The sequence below is a fragment of the Cervus elaphus genome, chromosome 25 (genome assembly GCF_910594005.1).
Source record: "Cervus elaphus chromosome 25, mCerEla1.1, whole genome shotgun sequence".
NCBI classification, from domain to species: domain Eukaryota; kingdom Metazoa; phylum Chordata; class Mammalia; order Artiodactyla; family Cervidae; genus Cervus; species Cervus elaphus.
Window position 1 is genome coordinate 26,614,547 of NC_057839.1, and position 26,427 is coordinate 26,640,973.

The 26,427-nt window shown below is 33.8% G+C and overlaps 1 protein-coding gene across 1 annotated transcript in view; it reads right to left on the bottom strand.

Moving 5' to 3' along the window:
• MTREX (Mtr4 exosome RNA helicase) overlaps positions 1-26,427 on the bottom strand; it is a 93,515-nt gene that overhangs the window by 53,655 nt on the left and 13,433 nt on the right. Inside the window, exons 6-14 of the mRNA XM_043887287.1 lie at positions 11,735-11,909; positions 10,565-10,655; positions 9,284-9,408; positions 8,117-8,215; positions 7,611-7,713; positions 6,436-6,567; positions 4,787-4,866; positions 2,656-2,766; positions 689-790 (exon numbers count right to left, since the gene is read on the bottom strand). Coding sequence (XP_043743222.1) covers positions 689-790; positions 2,656-2,766; positions 4,787-4,866; positions 6,436-6,567; positions 7,611-7,713; positions 8,117-8,215; positions 9,284-9,408; positions 10,565-10,655; positions 11,735-11,909 — 1,018 coding nt within the window. The remainder of the gene's footprint in view (positions 1-688; positions 791-2,655; positions 2,767-4,786; positions 4,867-6,435; positions 6,568-7,610; positions 7,714-8,116; positions 8,216-9,283; positions 9,409-10,564; positions 10,656-11,734; positions 11,910-26,427) is intronic.

Sequence of the window (26,427 nt, forward strand, 5' to 3'; positions counted from 1 at the left end):
TGCTGTTTGTGGCTCAGTTTTAGGATTGCCTTCTTTATGAAGTCTTTCCTGACCCCTTAATAAGTGACTTTTTTCTTGTGTTTTATTCTTCCTGTAGGTACTTCTCAGGGTCCATAAAATAACTTCCACCTGCACTAAGTCACTTCACAGTAGAAACTGGTTTGGTTTTGTGTTAAATTTAACATCCTCAACACTTACCATAGTTCTAGGCCCATAGTCTAGTAAGAAGGGGTTACTTGCCTCTGGATTAAGGATTTATTTTTATTCCGATTCACCATTTCACTCATGATCCCAACTTTTGCTTTAGAAAAGACATATGTGCAAACCTATTAAAAATCTCCATTTTAAATCTGAAGAGTAAAACAGTGAGCTACAACTGTAGCCACCAAAGCAGAGGTGCTTTAAATACACTTTAAGAAACAAAAAGTCTAGATGCATTTAAAATGCACTGCAACAGTCATGCTTCATGTGCACTCTTATCACCAACTCTTTCAGCAAAAGTAATTTTTGACTAAAAAACAGTGATAGAATCAATCTTAAAACTTAATCTTAATGAACTTATTAGCTCACATACAAGTTCTTAAGTATTTAGAACTGAAAATCTCGAAGACTACGTGAGCCAAAATCATCTTAGGTGATTAACGATTGAAGCTTCAAGTTACTTCAATATATGAATTATTTTACTTACCCATCGAAAATCCTTCCCATCAAATTTTCGGGCGTTTGTAAATAAAACAGTTCTAGCTGGCATGTTAATCCCCATAGCAAAAGTCTCAGTGGCAAATAAGGCCTAAATGAATGAATAATTATAAAATTAAATATATATTTTACACTGAAAAACTAGTCTCATATTCAAGTATAAATAAATCATTACTTTTTAAAATTAGTTGCTTGTGTGTGTGTGTGTGTGTGTGTGTGTGTGTGTGTGTGTGTGTGTGTGTTAGTTGCTCAGTTGTGTCCAACTCTTTGCAACTCCACAGACTGTAGCCCACCAGGCTCCTCTGTCCATGAAATTCTCCAGGCAAGAATATTGGAGTGGGTTGCCATTTCCTTCTCCATTAGTTGCTAATGAAACTCTACAAAAACAAGACATGCTACTCCAGGTATATTTCTGTATTTTATACTCAAATTATTAAATGTACATAAAATTATATACATTATTATAAATTTATATTATATTTAATGTCCCTTATATCCCCCAAATTTTTAATTCAGGGAAAACAGTTTTTCTTTAATTCCAGAGGTGGTAACTTGGAAAGACTATTAACGGCCTAATGGACAAGGCATTATTAGGCTGTAGAATATTTTTCCAAACATATTGAGATTTCCTGGCTTCTTCCTTGATTCAGTGGTTTTAGAGCCACCTTCAAAATCGGCAGCACTTTTAGTTCACATTTAAGACTTTACCAACAAGAAGCACACAAATGTATGTGTAGAAATTAAGGTATGTGTACAAATTAAGTCACTGAAGTACTATTAAATAATCTAAATTGTCATCAATAGGTAATGAGGTAAAAAAAACTTTGTCATCAACTCAAAAGAATACTATTCAATTGTTAAAAAGAATGAAGAGCAATGCATATGACAAAATTGAATAATATAGGTAATATAATCACTTTTGTTTAAAAACTAAATCAAGTATTATTTGTATGTATCCTGGTAGATATTCCTGTGAAGTGAAGGGCAATGTGGGTCTTTAATGTTTTACTTTATGTACAGTTACTCTATTTGACTTCTACACTATACTTAAAAGATTCTTTAAAATGGACCTAAACAAAATATGCATTCTATGTAAGAACATCAACAGGGCCTTACCAGGACCCAGGTATAAACAGTGACCAAGTTTTTATCTAAAATACTTCAAGTATGGTCTTTTTAGGGTGAGTAAATTTCTTTTAAATATCCTATTTAGTACTAAAGTTCTCATGAAAAATCTCTAATTTGAGTTTTAAACATAAAATAATTTGAGTCATATAAAGGTTTATGACAACATTTTGGAGTTGTTTTCCATTTTCAATAGTCTGTTACTGGGTACAGGTATTGACATAATACTAAATATTAAATTAGACTCTCTTCAGTTTAAATGAGAACATCCTAAATAGTTCTTTTAGAAGTCTAACCAGCAATTCTCCTTGTTTTCTCTAAACGAGTCTTTTCAACCTTTATAAAGTAAGGAGTTCACTTACAGAATCAACTCTAGGTGTGATAATTAAACAACACCTGGAAAATTCTACACTGTATTCAGTAATGATACCATTTCTTACTTTAAAACTAGGAAAAGAGGGACTTATCTGGTGGTAGGTACAGTGGCTAAGACTCTAGATCCAACATGCCATAACCAAGAGTTCACTTGCTGCAACTAAAAGACCCTGCATGCCACAGCCAAAGTTCCCTCATGTGGCAACTAAGATCCAGTGCAGCCAAATCAATAAAGACTAGAAAATAAAACAAATGACTTCTACATATAGTCCAAAATTTATGAAGCATAATCCTGCACACAAAAATCAAGTTCATCACCCAAGTCATTCCATTCAACTTACTTAAAAACAACAACAATTAAAAAAACAAAGTTTCCTATGAACAGTGTTCTTGGTAATTTTCAAATTGCCCACAAAACACAATTTTAGGGCATAATAAATAAAAATAAAATCATACCTTTATTAATCCTTCAGAAAAGAGAATTTCTATAGTTTCTTTCAATATAGGAAGTAAACCACCATGGTGAATACCAATCCCCCGTTTCAAGAGAGGAAGTACATTTTCAACCTACAATTGGATTAAATTATATTTTTTAAAAGATGTGAGGAAAAGAACTTTTCAAATGTGAAACTAACCAAGCAAAGGAAAGTAAGTAATCAAGAAAGAATCCTGTTAAAAGAAACAATATACAACTTTTTCAGAAAAAAGCAAAAACCAAACCCATATTCCCAGATTATTAAATACAAAATACAATGTAATTCTGTCACAGCTTTAACATGAATACATTTTAAATAAACTTTATAAATGTTCTGCTTCCTCATTCAAATTTTCCAGCATCACTTCATCTCCTCCAAAAAAATTAATGGTTATTAAATGCCAAAGTTTGCATCTGTGCAAAATAAACAAAAAATACTGGCCAACTCAAACCAAAAGGGAATAAATAACTATAAAGCATATTTAATATAAATATTTGATTGTTAGTCCAACTCTTTCACAACCACATGGACTGCAGTCCACCAGACTTCACCATCCATGGGATTTTTCAGGCAAGAATACTTGAGTGGGTTGCCATTTTCTTCTCAAGGGGCTCCTCCTGACTGTGCGTGTATTGTTAAGCTGCTTCAGTTGTATCCAACTCTTTGCAACCCCATGGACTGTAACCCGCCAGGCTCCTCTGTCCATGAGATTTTCTAGGCAAGAATACTTGAGTGGGTTGCCATTTTCTTCTCAAGGGGCTCCTCCTGACTGTGTGTGTATTGTTAAGCTGCTTCAGTCCTATCTGACTCTGCGACCCCATGGACTGTAACCTGCCAGGCTCCTCTGTCCATGGGATTTTCTAGGCAAGAATACTGGAGTGGGTTGCCATGCTCTCCTCCTGGGGGATCTTCCCAACCCAGGGATCAAACCCACATCTCTTATGTCTCCTGCATTGGCAGGCAGGCTCTTTACCACTAGCACCTGTACTTTATCTTAAAACAAATAAATTTACTCAAGAGGTCTAACTTATTAACACTATTAAATGCTATTAAATTTTCTTATTAGCACAGACTTCACAGGCTAGCGTGACTCATCAGTGAAGGCTGAGGTGGCACACACATGTGCCTCAAGATACCCAAGCCCTTTTCAGACAAGGACTGTTGGCCACTCCACAAAGGCATTACTTGTCATGCAGTCCTTCCCCAAGGAAACAGACAACACACTTCACAGAGGTCTCTGTTATCAATATTCTATATTCCTAACTAATAATAAATCCAAAGGGGCTCTTCTCTCAAAATAAAACCAAAAAAAGAAGTGTGCTAGAATGACAAGGATAGACATGGCTCAGCCCTTAGATACTATTAACTCAGCTGGAAAGAAAAAATCACAGTAAGATTTTGTAAGTTAAATGCTATTCTAAATACCAAGAAACATGCAATGCAGTCTTACGTAATGACCACACAAATCAAAGTAATCATTTGTAGGCAGAGTATGACCTTCCAATTTTTCTTTTCACAAAATAAAACTTTCACACAGTATTAGGTTGGACTAAAAAATTAGTTCTCAGGATTGGATGCACATTAGAATAAGAGTTTCTGAAAGATTCTAATAATCAGGGCACACCAGATAATTAAATCAGAAACTCTGGAGTGGCAACGAGGCATGAGCATATTGTAGAACTCCTACGGCAATTCTTACAGGCAAAAGAAAAAACCACTTTAATTAATTAAAGAAAAGCAGAAATCAAATTTTTCACTAAACATGATTTTCATTAGGTGTACTTTATTGTGTCTGGTAGCCTTAAGAATTAAGAAACTGACTGACTTAAAATTAGCATTTAAAAATTTTGTAGTATTAGGAACAGAAGCAGTAATTTCCAGATCATGCTAGCTTTCAGAGAAAAGTTCCTTCAAGGCAGCAAATCTTTCCTTCTGTCACCTTCTTAGAAGTTCAAAACAAAAATTAAGGTATCATTTCAGTGCACAACGCAACATATTTACTGCAGTGTGCAAACAGTGCAATATATAATATAGTAACAAAACCATGAACTACAAAGTGAATATATACCATCTGTTAATATCCATACTCTACTTAATGACATTAAACACACCTGAGGGAGCTTTTTGTCTTCATCAGACAAGCAGTCAATTGCATTACTGAAAACTTCTTCAACCATCTTCTTTTCTTCATCTAGGAGAGAATTCAAGGGTATATAAATATCTAAGTGAGTTGGTGATACCAAATTTCACACACTGCAAAGAACAGAGTCAAGAAGAGTAAAAGTAATGACTCAGGATTTAAGACAGAAGGGAAAGCACATCAAATTTACCACATAATTAAATAAAATTCACTGCCTTTAAAGACAGATCTAGCAGCTAGTCCACGAATAAAAGTGCTTTCTTATAAAAGCAGTAACAGTAACTACACTAGCTATCTACGTGCAATATTTAAGTGAAAAAATTGCAGGACATGGGGATTATTATTACTCACTATTGAGGAAAGTGAGACATACAGAAAATAATGAGCATTGATATTAACTGTTAGATCAACAATTTCAAAACCTATACTCTTAACCATTTATACTGCCTTCTCTACAGTGACTATTAAGTTAACAGCCAAAAAATATTTGTTGACTTAATCAATACAAAACCCTGCAACATTAAGCACATGCAGCACTGGTAGTGATTAGAAAACATTTCTAAGTAGAGCAACTGACTCAGTAAAAAAGAAAAAAATATTGGCTTTAGGTGGGCATATGGGTTATCTGCCATGTTATTTTTACCCATGGATAAGTAAAAATTAGCTTTAAAATGCAGGGGATTGGGACTTCCCTAGTGGTCCAGTGGTTAAGAATCCACTCAGTGAACTAAGAGCCAACGTGCTACGGAGCAACTAAGCCTGTGCGTCCCAACTACTGAAGCTCGAATGCCTAGAGCCCGTGACCCACAGCAAGAGGAGCAACTGCAGTGAGAAGCCTGCACACTCCAACTACAGAGTAGCCCCTGCTCACTACAGCTAGAGAAAAGTCCATGTGCAGGAAAGAAGATCCAGTGCAGCCAGTGTTTAAAAATACATGGGATTAGTTCTATGCCTTGACAGAGAAAACAAGAGAACGGAAATCTGATTTTGGATGACTGAAAATATTATTTACTTCTCACTGTATAGGATTAGATATGTAAAAGCCTGAAGTAAAAGACAACTGGGTTGGTATTCAGCCTGCACAGATTTTTGCCTAGAGTACACTACTATCTAGCTGTGTGATGTTTCAGTAGTTACATTTACAGTTAATATGTGGGAATAATAAGTTGATTTGCTACAAGTTTTTCTACTTTTTTCAAAAATTATGCCACAGCTGGTACAGGGGCAGATCTTCCTAGTTTGGATTTCCAGAAGAATGAAACATAACAGAGGATAGTCTGACCAAGAGACTAACCTTAAGTAATCAGATAGAAAACCACAATAACCAAAGAGCTATGGCAATAAAGTATAAGAAGGTAGGAGTCTAATACTTCTTAGTAGGGTTCTTTGGATTTCATGTAGAACAAATATTTTATATATAGATATATACTTATCTTCCAATAAAAGACAGAAGAAAGGAAAAGAAATAGTAAATAGAGCCTTAAAGCTTTTACAAATGTGATAGAATTACTGCTGTAAGGTGAACTGTAAATCTTAGCAATACACAATTGCTGTCTTACCAGAAATATATTTACATTCACTTCCACATGGCATTAAAGCAATACTGAAATTATACAGTACCTGTGTTGAAATCTAATTTGGTCATCTGAAGTGCATAAGCTTCACAATCTTTCTTACTAAAACTGAAAATAATTACAGGTTGAAAATTTCTTTCCATAATCATCTTCACAATTTTGAATACATTTGATGGACCTGCAAAAAAAGTACATAAACTATAATGAAAAATTAACTCAAAATGGACCACAGACTTAATTGTAAAACTACAAAACTTATATATATGTAGGAGTAAATCTTCATGATGTTGGGTAAGGCAAAGTATTCTTAAAATATGACAGCAAAAGCACAAGCAACAAAAGAAAAAAAATCAGATAACCAGATTTCATCAAAATTTGAAACTTTTGTACTTCAATATACACCAGCAATGAAGATACCCTTAACTTACAGAATGGGAGAAAATATTTACAAATCAGATATCTGATAAAGGTCTAGTACCCAGAATATATAAAGAATCCTTACTATTCAACAACAAAAAGAAAGTCTAATTTTTGAATGCACCGAAAATTTGGATATTTGTCATAAAATCATAAAATGGAATATTATTTGACAATAAAAAGGAATGACATATTGATATATGCAATAACATGGATAAACTTGAAAAAAAAAAAAAAAGCTAACTAAAGGAAGTCAGATGCAAAAGACCACAAATATCATGATTCCATTTATATGAAATGTCTACAACAGGAAAACAGAAATAGAAACTAGATTAGTGATTACCCAAGGTTGAGGGGTAGAGAAGAGGTTGGGAGAAAATAAAGAATGACCATGAATGAGTATGGGGCTTCTTTCTGAGTTAATGAAAATGTTCTAGAATTACAAAGTAGTTGCACAACTTTGTGACTATACTAAAACCCACTTAATTGCACCCTTAAAAAATGGTGACTTCAATAGTATGTGAATTGTATTTCAATAAAGTTGACTGTGGTGACAGCAGCATAATTCTGTGACTATACTAATAACCACTGAATTGCATACTTTAACAGGTCAATTGTATAATGAACTATCTCTCAACAAATATCATGTAGAAAAAAGACATAAATTTTTACTCATTCAATTTTATCACATACTACCTAGATGTCTACATAGCTTCCAGAGGGGGGAAAATTTTTTTTTTTTTTAAATGTACTTTGAAAATACAATTTCCATCTAAAATTCTCAAAAACAAAGTTCCAAGTTACCTTTTGTTCCTCCTTTTCGCCCCTTCTGATCTCCTTTTGCCAAATCACCAGCATCTCGAAGTACTTGCATTGCAGTATTAAAATTATCTTCTCTGAAGTCACCCTAGCATCACAAATATTTTTCTATATAACTTCACTAATACTTACTCATAATCCAAACTTCTTTTTACCTCAAAACAAAGCTTCCTCAAATAATAAATAATTTAATAATAAAACTAGAAAAAGCAAAACCATAAGATATCTGAAACATGTACAGAGCCCCTTATTTTCAAGGAATTTAAAAATACTGGAAAAGGAGGGGAATCTAATTCATGCATTTAAAAAATATGAGTCTTAAATACAATTTTTGAAATAAAAATACATATACAAAGAAAACCAACAATAACTTTGGACTATAAAACTAGGGAAAAAAAACAGATCTCTGCTCTTCTTCCCTAGTTTAAAGAAAGGTGGCTATAAGCAGTTATGTGATATTAAAGATATAAGAATTATAATTACTCCCTTACATTTTCATCAACCACAAGGTGCAGGCCATCTCCCCCGGCTGGAAAAATATAGTGCTGTAATGGAGTAGGCCGATAATCTGTGTAAATTACGTGACAAGGCTGTAAAAACAAAGAAAATTAAAATCAAGGACAAATACATGATTGGAGTTTCCATAATGATTTCATACTTCAGACCTATGATAACGTAATTAAGGAAGACTTCTATTTTTCTGTAGCAGTAGTATGGCAACACAGAATGCACTGAGGTAAAACGGGAGTTCTCGACCCCACAGAGACTTTTTACAGCTTTACTAAAACAGTAGGTTGATCTATCTCTTCCAGAAGATTCACTGAGATTCTATCCTACAGGAGCAACATGGGTGTTACAAAAATACCACTAGAGAGCTAATAAATGGATAAAAATAAATTTGTGAACCTTCTGGTATAAAGGAAAAATAAGGGCAGAAAAATAAAACAAGAATACATGAACAAATGCTTGTTATAAGGTCCTTTAATGCTCCTAAAATTGGACTAGAAAAGCAAAAAGGAAACGCAGTCAATAAAAAGTCTGCGCTTACATGAGAAAAATCAAACCACACTCTCAAGAAGTGAAGTCAAAGTTGATTAGTCCTGTCCACTCTTTTTGACCCCATAGACTATAGTCCATGGAATTCTCCAGGCCAGAATACTGGAGTGGGTATCGTTTCCCTTCTCCAGGAGATCTTCCCAAACCAGGGATCAAACCCAGGTCTCCTGCATTGCAGGCAGATTTTTTACCAGCTGAGCCACAAGAGAAGCCCACACTCTCGAGAATACCCAGCTTTTTTTCTAGTACCAAGGTCTTAGAGGAAATTTTCTACCATGTACTCACGGCTCCCTGGATGAGCAGATGCAGTAGTTTACAAACCTGGCAAATCATCAGGATCAATTTGGGAGCTCCTAAAAGTTAAAAACTTCATGACCCAAGATCCTCCTCTCAAGAGATTTTGATGTACTGGGTTTGAGTTGGACTCAGAAATTCACACGTATAAAAACTTAGTTGATTTTGATGAGCTTGCTTGCTTTGAACAGTAGTTTTACATTAAAATGTCTTTATCCTAGGTAGCATTAGGAACAAAGTATAGGATATAGAAAGGCAAACTTATAACATTTAAATATCGAAAACATCAAAAAAGAGAAAGAAAATACCTGTTTATGTAAGTGGCAAATCCACTCAGCAAACTGTCGGGCATTTGGAATAGTAGCCGAAAGAAAGACATAGTGAACGTTATCAGGAAGCAAAATAATAGTTTCTTCCCATACGACACCACGCTCTGAAAAATACAAATATACCTTGGAAATCAATGTCACTTTATCATTTTCTCTCATGCTCAATTATCAGAAATGCAGACCACTTTACACAAATATATTTTTAGCCACAGATCCTTACTGTAAACTACTTTCTAACCATGAATTGCATCTAGTAGAAAGTTAGTAGACTAGACCACCATAAATACAATGTACTCTGAAATAACGGCCTGCAAAAGCAGCTCCAAATTGAATCCTGTTCGGTCTAAGAGTCCCAGGACAATGGAAACAGTATTTCCATCACTTAGAGAAGCAAAAGTTATTGGCTTACAGAAGGTCACAGAAACAGATTTCAAAGAAACACTATTACTATACCACAGTGTCTTTCATCTAAATTACCCTCATGATCTCTAGAGATGAAAGAAGGATTAAAATGTAAAAAACAAACAGGAAAATCCATTTGAGAATTTCCTTCCAAATGAACAAATCAATAAAAGATTCATAATTTAAAAACAAAAATAACTGTTTATAATTTAATCTTTTGAATATAATAAGAGTAAAATGTTTACAAAGGGTAAATGATTTCTTAAATTGTATTATTTTTCCTATAAATACAGGTTAACTCGGTGCTTTAGCCAAATAAAAACTAATCTTCAAGTGTGTACACATTAAACATTTAACTTTTAAATATGTTAATTTCTGCCACGTTGTACCTAAAAATCTCAAGTACACTTACTTTTCCATTACAGTAGTGTAGTAGTTCAGGTAAAGAGACTTTTTTTGTTGTTGTTCATTTTTATCTTATAATTCTCATTTTTTAAATCATAAACATGCATTTCTTAGTTTTTTAAAAAAACTAAAATAAATTGATAAAAATCAAGAAAGTTAACTCTGTAGGCCAGCAGTTGGAAATTCTTTAATATTAGATATATTAGAGAACTCTCTATTAAAAGCAAACTAATTTTAATTCCATTTTAAAATCTGAAGTTGCATTTTCTCATCCAGAAGTTCTCTATTCAAGAAACTGAATTGGATGAGGTCCAACCAGAAAAACTGTATCATGTTATCCACAATTTAGTTTACTACAACTCTACCCACAAGAAAGTAAGATAACTTGTTCAAAATTCCTAATTTCATTCTTAAATAACATGGCACACATCTCAATAATACTACAGAATATACCTGAGTCTCTCATGTAATGAATTTCATCAAATATGACCCAAGCAACTTCTCGCATAACTTCAGAACCTCTGTACAGCATACTTCTCAAAATCTAAAGAAGAAGTAGAAGATTTAGCAGGATTCTGACATGTCAAAAACTCTTCTAACAAGAAATTTTGTATATTCTTTTTTAATAAAAACATTAAAATAATTTTAGAGAGTTACATATCTTAAGTATATAATACTCCTTTGCTAAATCCAAAATAAATTATTTCTCAAGTTAGTAATCATATATAATCCATGGAGAGAATTATTATCAACTCCATATCCATATACCTTGAATATGAAGCTACTTCCTTATATGTAAAGCACTTCACTCAAGACCTACACTTGCTAGGAAGCCAAAGTAACTTAAAATCATCTTCTATCTAACACAACGAATCTCATACTGCTACCGATTTTTTCTACCTCATCTTAACAACATGAATACTTCCTAGCAACTGTTCCTCAGATTTCTGAGTTAAAGAAATTTTTCTATGGATGGAAGAAAGTTTTGAGAATGGAAAATAAACTTACTTTGGGGATCAAGATGAACATGAGCAATGCTTTTGGCTGACTCTAAAAACCAGAAGGTAATTTATGCTCTCTAGTATAATATGTCTTTGTAGAATGCAAGGATATAATTCAAGCATGTAGAAAAGTACTTAGTAAAGACAGCTAAGTGTCCAAAATGTAAGATGCTATAAGTATATGCAGAACTTAACTGTGATTATGGGAAGAAGCTAAACATAATTGGGCATTTTTAAAAAAGTTATTTATCTATTTGTATCAACACTGAGATGCAAAAGAAAAAAAAATCATAAAGAAAGTGTCACAACTTATTCAGAGGTACGTACTCCAATCATTGAAACTATATAAAACCATCAAACTATTATCATGTCACTGACAATATCCTTTAAAAATACTTTATGCAACTTTATTACATGATGACAGAAATAATGGAAATTTACAACTAAATTGAAACAATTGATTTTAAGATAAAACTCTACCACCCCTTTCAAGTAAATCTACTCAGAAAGTATTGCCCTTTTATCTGTATAGAGCAAGTAATAAAACATTAGCTGTTTTAACTGATGAATCACATTAATTAAATTAAAAAGGAAAAATTAGATGAGACATCATATAAATTACCTCTGTGGTCATAACAAGACAGGATGCTGTAGGATTAATAGTAACATCTCCAGTCATCAGACCAACATCTTGAAATTCTTCATACATTTCACGGTATTTCTGGTTACTCAGGGCCTTAATTGGGCTAGTAAATATTACACGTTGTTTTTCCCTTAGCGCCAATGCAATGGCATATCTAAAAATGTGAAAATAAGTAAGAATAAACTGTTTACAAAAAACTCTTTAGAAGTATGTGATTTTAAAAATTATTAATATATAAATTGTGTCCAAATTTTTCCTAATTATCTAAAGACTTTGTAAAATATTAATGTCTTATTCTATTCACTTTCAACAAACTATATATTCACTTTCAACAAACTAATAATTATGACAAATCTGAAGAACAGTGGTCTAAATGAACAAAAACATTTTAAATTCTGGTGTCTCAGAGTTAATGTAACTTAATTACTAATATCAATGAATTACTAATAGCTACCCTATTTCTTGGAGAAGGAAATGGCAACCCACTCCAGTATTCTTGCCTGGAAAATTCCATGGACTGAGGATCCTGGTAGGCTACAGTCCATGGGGTTGCAAAGAGTCGGACACGACTGAGCGACTTCACTTCACTTCACCCTATTTCTTGGAAGCAAAATATCTTTGGCTCTGTGGATGGACCTCTAAAAGTTTACAGAGCCTCGGGCTGTCAGTTTTTACATAAAGACTATAAATATTTAATAAACACTGGAAAATGAGTTGTTTTTGAGTTTCACAAAGAAGTTAATCATATATATTCACTTTGCACTTGTATTAGTTATCAACTCTGTCCTTGACTGGAAATTATAGCAAGTTCCAATAGTTCTTTCATAAAGATTAATGCACTACAAGATAGTTTTTCTTTTTCAAAGAAAATTCAATTGAGTTAAATATTTAAATACACACCACGAAATCAGGACTAAACTTAGCACTGTGGTAGATCTTCCTTATTTAAGATACAGTTCCTACCAACAACAGGCTTATGACCTATTTCAGGAGACAAAAACAACGTTCATCCCAATCATGCCCCCAAAGAGTGAAATAATTAAAAAACCAAAAGTTGTCCAAACATGGTAAAATATGAGTAGTAAGAAATAGACATCAAAAAGAAAAGAACATGCAGATGCTGTAAAACACGAGAAGACATAAAGAGAAACAGGAAAGTGTGAGCAACACTGAAGAAAAAGACGCACTCATGAGAAAGTGAGTGGGCCCGGATGCTGGACTTAGCAAATAAAGACTTCAAAGCGGCTGTAAAAGACATGTCCAAAACATGTAAGAAAACCATGTTCTAAGAATTAAAGGACATAGGACAGTGATTCAAAGAGGCAATCTCAAAAGAGAACTGAAACTATAACAAAACCAAATGAAAACTTTATAGATGAATAGTACAATAATGTACAATAATGAAATGAAAAATCCACTAGATGGCTCAAGAATAGATATGAGAAGGCAGAAGAAAGTACTTGTAGATATGAAGATAAAACAATAGAAATTATCAAAGCTAAAGAAAGAAACAGAAGAAAAATAAACAGACATTCAAAGATTAGTGGGACAACCTCAACTGTTCCAATGTACGTGTGTGTGCATTCAGTCAAGTCTGACTCTCTATGGCCCCATGGACTGTAGCCTGCCAGGATCCTCTGGCCATGGAATTTCCCAGGCAAAAATACTTGAGTGGGCTGTCATTTCCTACTCCAGTGGATCGTCCCAACCCAGGGGTCGAACCCACCTCTCTGTGGCTCCTGCACTGTCAGGCAGATTCTTTACCACTAGTGCCACCTGGGAAGCCCCATGTGTTTCAACAGAAGTACCAAATGGAGAAAGAGACAAAATAAACATTTTTCTTAAAAAAATAACCATAAAAAAACTTCCTAAACTTGTTTTTTAAAAAATATTAATCTATAGGTCCAACAAACACAATGAACCCAAGCAGGAAAAACTTTGGAATCACACCTAGAAACAAACTGCTGACTGACAAAGACAAAAAGCAAGTCTTCAAAGCAGCAAAAGAAAAACAACTCAAAACATACAAGAGACCACCACCATAATTAAGACTTATTTCTGATGGGAAAAAATGAAACAATGTCAGCAGAATGACTATCCAATATTCAAAAGAAAAAAAACTGTCAATCAAGAACTATATATTTAGTGGCATTATCCTTTCAAAAATAAAAGCAAAACAAAGACATTTTCAAATAAAAATTGAGGGAATTCACTGCTAAAACATCAACCATACAAGAAATATTCTTAAAAAATTCTTTAACTAGAATCCAGATAAAAGAATAGAGCTTAAAATAATAAATATGTGGGAAAATGTAAGACTTTATACACTTCTCTTTTATTCAATTAGTATTTTTTAAAACATAAAAGACTATTTAAAGCAAAAACATTATTTTAACATTGTCTTATACTGGATTTATAGGAGGTAGCACAGTGGCAAAGAATCCACCTGCAATATAGGAGCCCCAAGTTTGATCCCTAGGTTGAGAAGATCCCTGGGCAGGAAATGGCAACCTGCTCCAGTACTCTTGACTAGAAAAATTCCATGGACAGAGGAGCCTAGTGGGCTACAGTCCAAGGGGTTGCGAGTTGGACAAGCCTGAGTGACTGAGCACACATGCACACATAGTCTACACAGTTGAAATACATAGGTAGCAAAAACAGCACAGAAAAGAAATAAGGCTATGAATATTTTACAGAGATTGTGGCTGTGAGAATAATCACTAAACATGTAATTCAAAGGTTAAAAAAAATTAACAAAGGAATTAAAATGGTGTACTAAAAAATACTTGTTAAATATAATAGAAGGCTATAAAAACATGAGACATTACTAAAAAACAAAAGGAAAATATAAACACAACCACATCAATCACTAAATCAAATTATTGAAATTATAAAGTATCTTTTTCAACCACAAAGAAATTGAATTAGAAACCCCAAAATAGAAAGATGCATGGAAAACCAACAAATACTTGAAAGGTAAAGATAAGAGGAAATAAAGAGAAACTAAAGAATGAATTAAATTGAAAATAAAACTCAAAATTTATGGGATGCATATAAAGCAGTACTAAGAGGGAAAATTTAAGTCTTAAACATGAATATTAGACAGGAAGAATAATCTAAAATCAATCTAATTCCACCTCAAGAAATTTCTTGAAAGGCACAGATTACCAAAACTAACTCAAGAAGAAAGAAAAGTGAGCTAGCAATTTAAAAATCTTCCCATAAAGAAGGGCTTCCCTGGTAGCTCAGCTAGTAAAGAATCCGCCGGCAATGCAGGAAACCCTGGTTTGAGTTGTGGGTCAGGAAGATCTGCTGAAGAAGGGACAGGCTACCTACTCGAGTATTCTTGGGCTTCCTTAGTGACTCAGACAGTAAGGAATCTGCCTGCAATGTGGCAGACCTGGGTTTGAACCCTGGGTCAGGAAGATCCCCTGGAGAAGGGAATGGCTAATCACTCTAGTACTGGCCTGGAGAATTCTACAGACAGAGGAGCATGGCAGGCTACAGTCCATGGGATTGCAAAGAGTCGGACATGATCAAGCAACTTTTCACTTTTACTGTCCCATAAAGAAAAACCTAGGTAGTTCACATGGCTTCATTAACAAGTTCTGTCAAACATTTAAAGAGAAAATATAAAACCTGCACAAACTTAGAGAAAAACAGACCAGGAGGGTCACTTCTCAACTTATATTATGAGGTCAGTATTAACATATCAAAACTAGACTCAGCTATTAAAAAGAATGCACTTGAATCAGTTCTAATGAGGTAGATGAAACTGGAGCCTATTATACAGAGTGAAGTCATTCAGAAAGAAAAACACCAATACAGTGTATTAATGTATACATATATATGGAATTTAGAAAGATGGTAACGATGACCCCATATGAGAGACAGCAAAAGAGACACAGATGTAAAGAACAGACTTTTGGACTCTGTGGGAGAAGGCGAGGGTGGGATGTGATTTGAGAGAATAGCTTTGAAACACGTATACTACCATATGTGAAACAGACCGCCAGTCCAGGTTCAATGTATGAGACAGGGTGCTCAGGGCTGAAGCACTGGGATGACCCTCAGGGATGGGATGGGGAGGGAGGTGGGAGGGGGGTTCAGGATGGGGGACACATGTACACCCATGGCTGACTCATGTCAATGTATGGCAAAACCCACTACAATATTGTAAAGTAATTAGACTCCCATGGCTGACTCATGTCAATGTATGGCAAAACCCACTACAATATTGTAAAGTAATTAGACTCCAATTAAAATAAATTAATTTTTAAAAAATACAACATGTCCCATAAATATGAATTTCAGATTAAAAAAAAAAAAACTAGACAAAGATCTTGTTTAAAAAAAAAAAAAGAAAACTACATATCCAAATCTCTCATGAAGATTCAAAGAAATTCCAGAACAAAATATGAGTAAACTGAAACTGGCAACATTATATAAAATGATCAACTGCCATAAACATCGAGGTTTATTCTAGGAATACAAGGATGGTTTAACAATAGAAAATTTGTAATATACCACTTTAAAAGAATAAAAAGCAAACACCATATCCTTGCCTCTACAGATAGAAAAAGGATTTAATAAAATACAATGCTTCTTTTTTAATCCTCAATCCACTTATTTTCCCCAGTTTTATTAAGATTTAATGATATATAACATTATGTAAGTTTAAACTATATATTGTAAAGTTTGATACACATATATATTGTGAAAATGATTACCACAATAAGCTTAATTTACATCCTTATCACCTCATTAATTATCTTTTTTTTTTTTTTTCTGGTGAGAGCATTTAAGATCTACCTTCTTAGGAACTTTCAAGTATATAATACAGTATTGTTAACTGTAATCACCATGCTCTACGTTAGATACCCAGAACTACTCATCTTACACCTAGAAGTTTGTTTCACTTCACCATTATCTTCCTACTTCCCCCACCCTGCCCATCTCAGTCCCTGGAAACTACCATTCAACTCTGTTTCAATAAATTCAACTTTTTTAGATTCCATATCTGAGATCACAGTGTTTGCCTTTCTCTGACTTATCTGACTTAACATAATGCTCTAAAGGCCCATTCATGCTGTCACAAACAGCAGGATTTCCTTCTTTGATGGCTAAATAATATTCATTGTGATTGACTGTGTGTGTGTGTGTGTGTGTGTACGTGGATATAGACAGAAACCACATTTTCTTTATCCACCCATCTGCTGATAGACAAAGGTTTCCTTGTCTTGGGTATTGTGAATAATGGGAATGCAGACATCTCTTCAAGATACTGACTTCATTTCCTTTAGATACATACCCAGAAGTGGGATTACTGAATTATATTCTATTTTTAATTTTTTGAGAAATCACCACCCTGTTTTCCACAGTAACTGTACCAATTTATATTCAGAAAAAATTGCACAAGGGTTCCCTGTTCTTCACATACTTGCTAACACTTGTCATCTCTTGTCTTTTTGATAACAACTATTCAAATGGGTGTTTTTTAAAATTCTTTCATTGTTCCCAATTAAGAATAGAAGGGAACTTACTCAACCTGATAAAAGGAACCTAGGAAAAAGCTAGTTAAATTACACTTCATGGTGAAACACTGAATGTTATTCATTTAAGATCAGGAACATCCAAGGATATCCACTGTCACTACTACTATTCAACATTGTACTGGATTTTGCCAAAGCAATAAGAAAATGAAACAGATGGGATAAAACATCAGCAAGAAGCAGTAAAAACTGTCTTTATTCACAGACAATATGACCAACTATGTAGAAAATCTTATGGAATATGCAAAGTTACTATAATTTGTTAGTAAGCCAGTTTATTAACAAAGTGACAAGATAAAACATTAACATATAAAAATAAACTGTACTTCGTAAGCCATTAGCAACCCAAATATGAATTTAAGGAAGAATGTCATCTGCAACAACACAAAGCAATAAAATACTTAGAGATTTAAGAAAAAAATGTGTTAAAAAAGAGGAAGATGTGTAAAATCTGTACACAAACTATAAAATATTGCTGAGAGAAATTAAAGATGTGAATAATAAATAATATACCATGCTCATGGACTGGAAAGAGTCTATAATAATGTTAAAATGAAAATTCTCCCCAAATTAATCTATACAACACAATCCACATAAAAATGCAAGTAGTCTTTTTGGGTAGAAATTAACACACTAATCTTAAATTTTTATTGAGGAACACAAAGGACCTAGAAGAGCCCAAACAATTTTGAGAAAGAATAATGTTAGAGGACTCTACCTAAATTTTATACATACTTCAAAGATAATGTAATCAAGATAGTGTGGTAATCAAGGTAATCAAGATAGTGTGGACTGGTATAAGGATTGACAAAGAGATAAACAGAACAGCAAGTCCAAAGCCAAACCTATACATTTATGGTCAATTCACTAGGAATTCAACAGTCAATTCAATTCAAAGACAATTCAGTGGGAAAATCAACATTTTTTCAACTGGAACAATTATCCACATAAAAAAAAAGGTTAATTTCAACCCCACCTTTACCTCACATCATACATAAAAATTAATTCAAAGGAAATCATAGCTCTAAGTGGAATGGCTAATACTATAAACTTCAAAAAGAAAATAAAAGGGAAAATATTTGTGATATTGGGATAGGCATAAATGTCTTAAGTATTGATATCAAAAGCATGATCTAGCCATAAAAGAAAATATATGAGAAGCTGAACATCAAATTTAAGATCTTTTGTGCTACAAATGATACCACTAAGATAATTAAAGAATTATTTATGATGCAATAAGACCAACAATTCAATTTTAAAAATCAGCGGAGACTGAATGAAATAGGTATTTCATTTCAGATATACAAAGGGGTGATAAGCAAATGAAATGATACTTAACATTTTGTTAGTCATCAAAGAAATTCAAAACCACTATGTGACATCATTAGATACCTACACTAAAATAGGTATAATCAAAAAAGACTATGCCATGAGGTGGTTAGGACATAAGAGAAACAGGACATAAGAGAAACATAAGATTCCTTATCCATTACTGGTAGGAATACAAAATGGTACAGCCACTTTGGAAAACAGTCTGGTCATTTACCGAATCATTAAATACATATTTGCCATAAAATCCAACAATTACATTACAAAGTATCTATCTACCCAAGAGAAATAAAACGTGTCTACATAAAGACCTATGTATGAATGTTCATATCAGAATTACTTAGAATGGTCAAAAATGCAAAACAATTCAAATTTTTATCAACTGAATAAACAAAATGTCATGTATCCATAAAATGTAATATGATTTATCAATAAAAAGAAATGAACTAATGATATATGCAATGTGAATGAACCTCTAAGTATTATTTTAAGCAGAAAAAGACACTAAAGACTCCATATTACATGATTTCATTTATATGAAATTCCTAGAAAAGGCAAAACTATATAGGCAAAGCTGATCAGTGCCAGCGCTGGAGGTGGAGGCAGGGTGAAAGCACACACACATAAGAAAATTATGGACAGCAGCCTAAAACTGTCCAGTTGAGGGTTGCACAACTGTACAAATTTATTAAAATTCAGTGAACTATATACTTTAAATGGGTAGATTCCATAATATTTAAATTATATAATAATAAACCTAACACTTTTTAAAAAAGCTTTACATAGAATAAAAAAATAAACAGGGTCAGAAAAACTACTCAATTACCTAGGTAAACAGCCTGGTACCAATGTATTAATCTAGCACCAGATTTATAAATAAAATGTTATACTCGTTACAGTTATCAGCTAACATTGAAGTTTACGTTAAGTTCTTGAATTCCTAGGGGAAATCTTTATCTGAGATCCATGAACCACTCCCTGAAATCATAAAATCTGGTACGTACATACAAATAGACACTTCATTGGAGGTTTTTATTGAGGTAAAATTCACAAAACATAAAACTGTTTTAAAGTGCACCACTGAATGGATTTTAGCACATTCACTATGCTGTGCAACTACCACCACTATCTGATTCTTAACCGTAATTCTCATCCCTCCAAAAACTTCATAGCAATTAAGCAGCTACTTTCTGCTCCCTTCCTCTTAATATTCCCTGGCCTCCACCAATCTGCTCTCTCTCTCTAAGAACTTACCTGAGATATTCTACACAAACGGCATCAAATAATATGTGAACTACTGAGTCTGGCTTCTTTTACTCAGCATGTTTCTGAGGTTCATCCACACTGTAGCATGTATCAGTATTTCAGTGCTATGGCTGAGTAGTATCTCATTGTACAGACACACCAGATTGACTTATCTATTCATCCACTGATGGACTTTTAGGTTGTTTCTACCTTTCCACTATTGTGAACAGTACTGCTGTGACCATTCATGTGTAAGTATCTGTGTATTTGTTTTCAATTCTTTGGCGTAATACACCTAGGAGTGGAACTGCTGAGTTGTACAGTAATTCTACATGTATCTTTTTGAACAACTACCAGACTGTTTTCCACAGCAGCATTCAAGAGCTTTCAAAAGTGTCTATAACCCTGGTGAATTTCTTAAAATCTCTTTACAGTCTCCTAACCCAGAGTAAGCCTCTGACTGTGTGGATCACAACAAACTGGAAAATTCTGAAAGAGATGGGAATACCAGACCACCTTACTTGCCTCCTGAGAAATCTATATGCAGGTCAAGAAGCAACAGTTAGAATTAGACATGGAACAGACTGGTTCCAAATTGGGAAAGGAGTACATCAAGGCTGTATATTGTCACCCTGCTCATTTAACTCATATGCAGAGTACATCATGCAAAATGCCGGGCTGGATGAAGCACTAGCTGGAATCAAGACTGCCAGGAGAAATACCAAGAATCTCAGATACGCAGATGACACCACCCTTATGGCAGAAAGAGAAGAGGAACTAAAGAGCCTCTTGATGAAAGTGAGAGTGGAGTCAAAAAGTTGACTTAAAGCTCAACATTCAGAAAACTAAGATCATGGCATCCAGTCCCATCACTTCATGGCTAACAGATAGGGAAACAATGGGAACAGTGACAGATTCTACTTTCTTAGGCTCCAAAATCACTGCAGATGGTGACTGCAGCCATGAAATTAAAAGATGCTTGCTCCTTGGAAGAAAAACTATGACCAACCTAGACAGCATATTAAAAAGCAGAGATATTACTTTGCCAACAAAGGTCCGTCTAGTCAAAGCTATGGTTTTTCCAGTAGTCATGTATGGATGTGAGAGTTGGGACTATAAAGCAAGCTGAATTGATGCTTTTGAACTGTGGTGTTGGAGAAGACTCTTGAGAGTCCCTTGAACTGCAAAGAGATCCAATGAGTCCATCTTAAAGGTAATCAGTCCTGAATATTCATTGGAAGGACTGATGCTGAAGCTGAAACTCCCAATACTTTGACCACCTGATGTGAAAAACTGATTCACTAGAGAAGACCCTGATGCCAGGAAAGACTGAAGGTGGGTGGAGAAGTGGACGACAGAGGATGAGATGGTTGGATGGCATGACGGACTCAATGGACATGAGTTTGAGCATCCTTCAGGAGCTGGTGATGGACAGGGAAGCCTGGCATTCTGCAGTCCATGGGGTCACAGAGAGTTGGACACGACTGAGCGACTGAACTGAACTGAACCCAAGAGTACAAAAGCAGGTTTTAACATACACTGGAAAATTTCCTATACTGAAAATCTCTCTGCTTTAGTAGCAAAAACGAAAGCAAAGTTACACTAATGCCCAGAATTCTAACATCTATATATGTTGGCTTCAAATGGATAATGCACCAACTACTATACACCTGTACACTTCTCAAAGTGAGATAAAATAACTAAAAATAGTCAAACCTACAATTTGTGCCTTAGAAGGAAATAAGCTTCTGACTTCAGTACCTTCTAAAAAGAAGTGGACAATAAAAAAAATTAGTCTTATTCCACTAGATAGAACTAGGGTAATACTGGACCATAATGTGTCTGAATCCAACAAACAGACTAAGACTACTCTGCAACTGGCTGACACCATTTCAATGATAATCTAAGATCCAAAGCTTCACTCCTCTAACTCCCCTACAAAAAGAAACTTTTAAGTTACACCTCAGCCAAGATCTGAAAAGACTAATATACAGTACTCAGGCTCTGACTATCTGAAGGACAATATTCCAATATCCACCACTATGCCAAGGTAAAGGCACTGTTGAACAGGGTGATTGGTGCAATTTTTATGTTTTTTTTCCTTTATGATCTTCTTCACTCTTCATGCGATCACTGTTGGGAACACTTAATTCAGTTGTTCAACAGGAAAGCTGTAATTTCTCCATAATGAAGAAATAAAATATATTATTAAGAGTTAACCTGTGAACACAAATTGAGTTCTGAAAAGGTGCCAAGATTGAGGAGAGAAAATAGTCTTTCAACAAATGGTTCTGAGGCAACTGGATAGCCACAGGCAAAAAAATGAAGTTGAACCTTTACCTTATATACAGAAATGTAAAACCTCAAAAAGGATCAAAGAACTAATAGCTAAAATTATAAAATTCTTAGAAGAAAATATAGGCATAAATCTTTGTGGCCTTGGATTAGGCAATGCTTTCCTTAAAATAACATGAGCAACAAAAGAAAACAGACAAATTGCATTTGGTCAAATTAAAGACATTTGTCCCTCAAGTAATACGCTTAAGAAAGTAAAAGGATGACTTATAGAAAAAGAGAAAATGTTTGCAAATTATATATCTGACAAGGAACTAGTATCAGAATACAAAACAACTATCACAGTTGAACAAGGCAAACAACCTAATGAACAAGTAAAAAAGGACTTAAGCAGATATTCCTCCAAAGACATACAGAAGGCCAATACTAAAAAATGCTCAGTATCATTAGTCAATAAAGAAATACAAATCAAAACCACGAGATATCACCCTCACAACTGACAGAATGACTATTATCAAAAAGGCAAGAAATAACAAGTGTTGGTAAGGATGTAGAGAAAAGGACACCCTCGTGTACTGTTGGTAGGAATGTATACTGGAAAACAGTATGGAGATGCCTCAAAATATTAAAAACAAAACTATCATATGATCCAGCAATTCCACTCCTGGGTATTTATCCAAAGAAAACAAAAACACTGATTAGAAAAAACATGCATGCCCCTATGTTCACTGCAGCATCATTCACAATTGTCAAAATACAAAAGTAGCCCAAGTGTCATCAACAGATGAATGGATATAGTATATGTATATGCATGAAATATTATTAAGTCATAAAAAAGAATGAAATCCTGCCATTTACAACAACACAGATGGCCTTAGAGACCATTGTGCTAAGTGAAATAAGTCAGAGAAAGACAAATAGAATATTGTTTTACTTATATGTGGAATATAAAAAATAAATGAACCAACATAACAAAACAGAAATAGTTATAGATACAGAAAACCAACGGTAAACACCAGAGGGGAGGGTAGTGAGGGGAGGAAACAAATAGGTGAGGAACCTTAAGAGGTATAAACTTGCAGCTATAAAATAAATGACTCACAGGTATGAAAGGTATAGCATGGGAATCTAGTCTAATAATTACATATCTTTTTATGGTGACATAGCATAAACAGACTTACCATGGTGACCATTTTGAAATGTATAGGAATATCAAATCACTATGTTGTATAATAGGAAATAACACAGTGTTGCAGGTCAATTATACTTCAAAACAAATGAATTTACAGAAAAAGAGATCAGGTCCATGGTTACCAGAAGTGGGGGCAGCGGGGAAATGGGATGAAGATAGTCAAAAGGTAGAAACTTCCATTTCTAAGTAGTAGAGATGTAATGCACAATATGATAAACATAGTTAACACTGCTAAGAGTTATATAAAAAAGCTAAGAGTTCTTTTCTCATCACAAGAAAAAGTTTTTCTATTTAGTTCTGTATCTATACAAAATGATGGATGTTTATCAAGCCATCATTTGTTATAATCATTTGAGGATGCATGTACATCAGATTATTATGCTGCAATGTTTGAACTTATATAGCGCTATGTGTCAATTTTATCTCAATAAAGCTGAAAGAAAATTATTTAAAAATAAACTTCACATAATTGGAAATTAGAATAATGAACATTATATAGGATTATATCACTACTAATACCCATAGAACATTAATCTTGTCTAGAAATAAGTAACATTACTGTGCTTTTTTCTTTCTGGAATTCTTTTCAGAAACCTAACTAGTCCACCTTGCAGAATATTTTGTATTATTCTGACTAACCTGTATTACACTGAAAATCAACACTTAAAAAGTTTATATTTAAAACAATTATAAAATAAGTTTACTATATAATCAATTTTTTAAAAAAGGTAGTAACAAGTGTTCGCAAGGACATGGAGAAACTGAAACCCTCATATAACTATGGGAAAATAAAGTGATGCAGCTGCTATGGAAAACAGTTTGGTGGGCCCTCAAAAAATTAAACGCAGAATTAAACACGACCAAGTAATTCCATTCCTAAGTATATACTAAAGATAAGGAAAAATATGTATTCAAACAAACACTTGTACATAAACATTTCCAAAAGCATCATTCATAATAGCCAAAAAATTAGAAACACTTATACACCTATCAACTGATGAATGGATAAACAAAATGTGGTATATCATACTATATAATTAAGCAGTCACAAAATATTAGCCATAAAAAGGAACTCAATTCTGATGTATACCACAACACAGATGAATCTTAAAATCATCATCCTTAGTGAAATAAAACATAAACAAAAAGCCATATATCATATGATTCTATTTAAATAAAATACCCAGAAAAGGTAAATTCATACAAACAAAGCAGACTGGTGGCTGAAAGAAACTGGAGCTAAGGAAATGGGGAATGACTTATTAATGGGTACGTGGTTTCTTTCTGCCATGGTGAAGACATTCATGAACTAGATATTGGTGACAGTTGCACGCATTAAGGAAAACAAGTTAACCTACAAAAGTCTATCTGCAACAGATCGCAAAATCCCGTCCACATAAAAGAGCAGAACCCACTTTCAGAATGGCCCAGTTCCTCTCAAACTTTAACAGATGTATCCATCACCTGGTGATCTCGTTAACATGCAGATTATGATTCAGTCGTTCTAGGGTGGGGTGTAAGATTTTTGCCTAATTTAGCTAGTAGGTAATATGCAGGCATCTGGTCTAGGACCATACTCTGATTAGCAAGACTCTAGAACAGTGGTCTTTACATAAATTTTAGAAGAAAATATAATACCTATCACAAAATTTAAAACACAGACAATATGTGTGTATTTATTTTACACATTAGGTAAGGGAACTACTATAGTATTTGAGACCACGTATTAAAAATAACACAGAAAATATCCACTTATTTTCAGCATGGAGTAATAAGGACCGGGTTTACCTACCCACCTGTAACAACTGCAAAATAGGATAAAATATGTGAAACAATGATTTCAGATACTGAATAATCAGAGTAATCCCTGAGAAGAGGGAAGTATATGACATAATCTCAGATTATTGTTCACAGAGTTTCCAAGTCACAGTTTCAGGAGATGAACCTTGAAGGTTTCCCGAAGTTAAGCAGACAGTGGGAATCTGGGGAAGCCATGGCAGCTACACTGCAGCTCAAAATAACCAGAGAGGAAAGAGGTAGACAAAGGTAAAGCTCTGAACATCTGCTGAACATTCTGGTGTCTTCAAGTAAGCAATAATCAGTGAATAAGTGTTAGGAAACAACTTGAAGCAATGGGAAAAAACAATCAAATCGAGTGGAACTAAAAAAATGATACAATCTTCAGAGCTGGCAGTAACTCAGGTTCCCGCTAGTCATGGTGGAAAAATTCATAATTCACAAGATACTGGCTAGAATACCAAAAAATATATTAAAAAGTTGAGAAAAGTAGCCTTAAGTTAAATGCTTCTCTAGTCCTGCCTAAAATCATGAAAGCCTTGAAAGAAGTACATTTTTCTCCAAGTAACTGTACCCCAGAACAAAGCTCAAGAATATTAACAGAAATGCAAAAATAGTCATCACTCAAGAAGGTAAAATTCACGTCTTGTGAATTAAAAAACAATCAGGTAAGCAAAGAAGCAGGCATATACAACATATAATAAGGAGTAAAAATAAATAAATGAAAAGGCATCCAAAAATGAGACAGAAAACAGAACTAGTAAATGAGGACACAGAAAATTACCACTACAATATAACTATATTCTATATATTCAAGAAAACTGAGGAAAGATTAAATAGCATGCTTAAAAGAAATACTAAAAATATTAAGACGTGAACCAAAATTTTAGCACAAAAAATATAAATCTGAGATGAAATAAACTGGATAGAATTAAAATCAAATTAGACATTGCAAAAAAAAAAAGAATAAACTTAAAGCTGTCCAAAATGAAACACAGAATAAACAAAAAATAATAAGTATCAGTGAGCTCTGAGACAACTTAAAATGACTAATACAAGTTTAACTGAGGTCCTCTTGAGTACTAAAAAGGGGTACTATTTTAAGCAAAAAATAGTTGAAATTTTCCCAAATCTAATGTAAACAAACAAACCCACAATCTGAGAAGCCTAACAAATTCAAGCATAAGAAATATGAGAAGAATTATGTAAAGTTACATAATAATTAAACTGCCGAAAGTCAGTGATGAAATTAAAAACAGCCG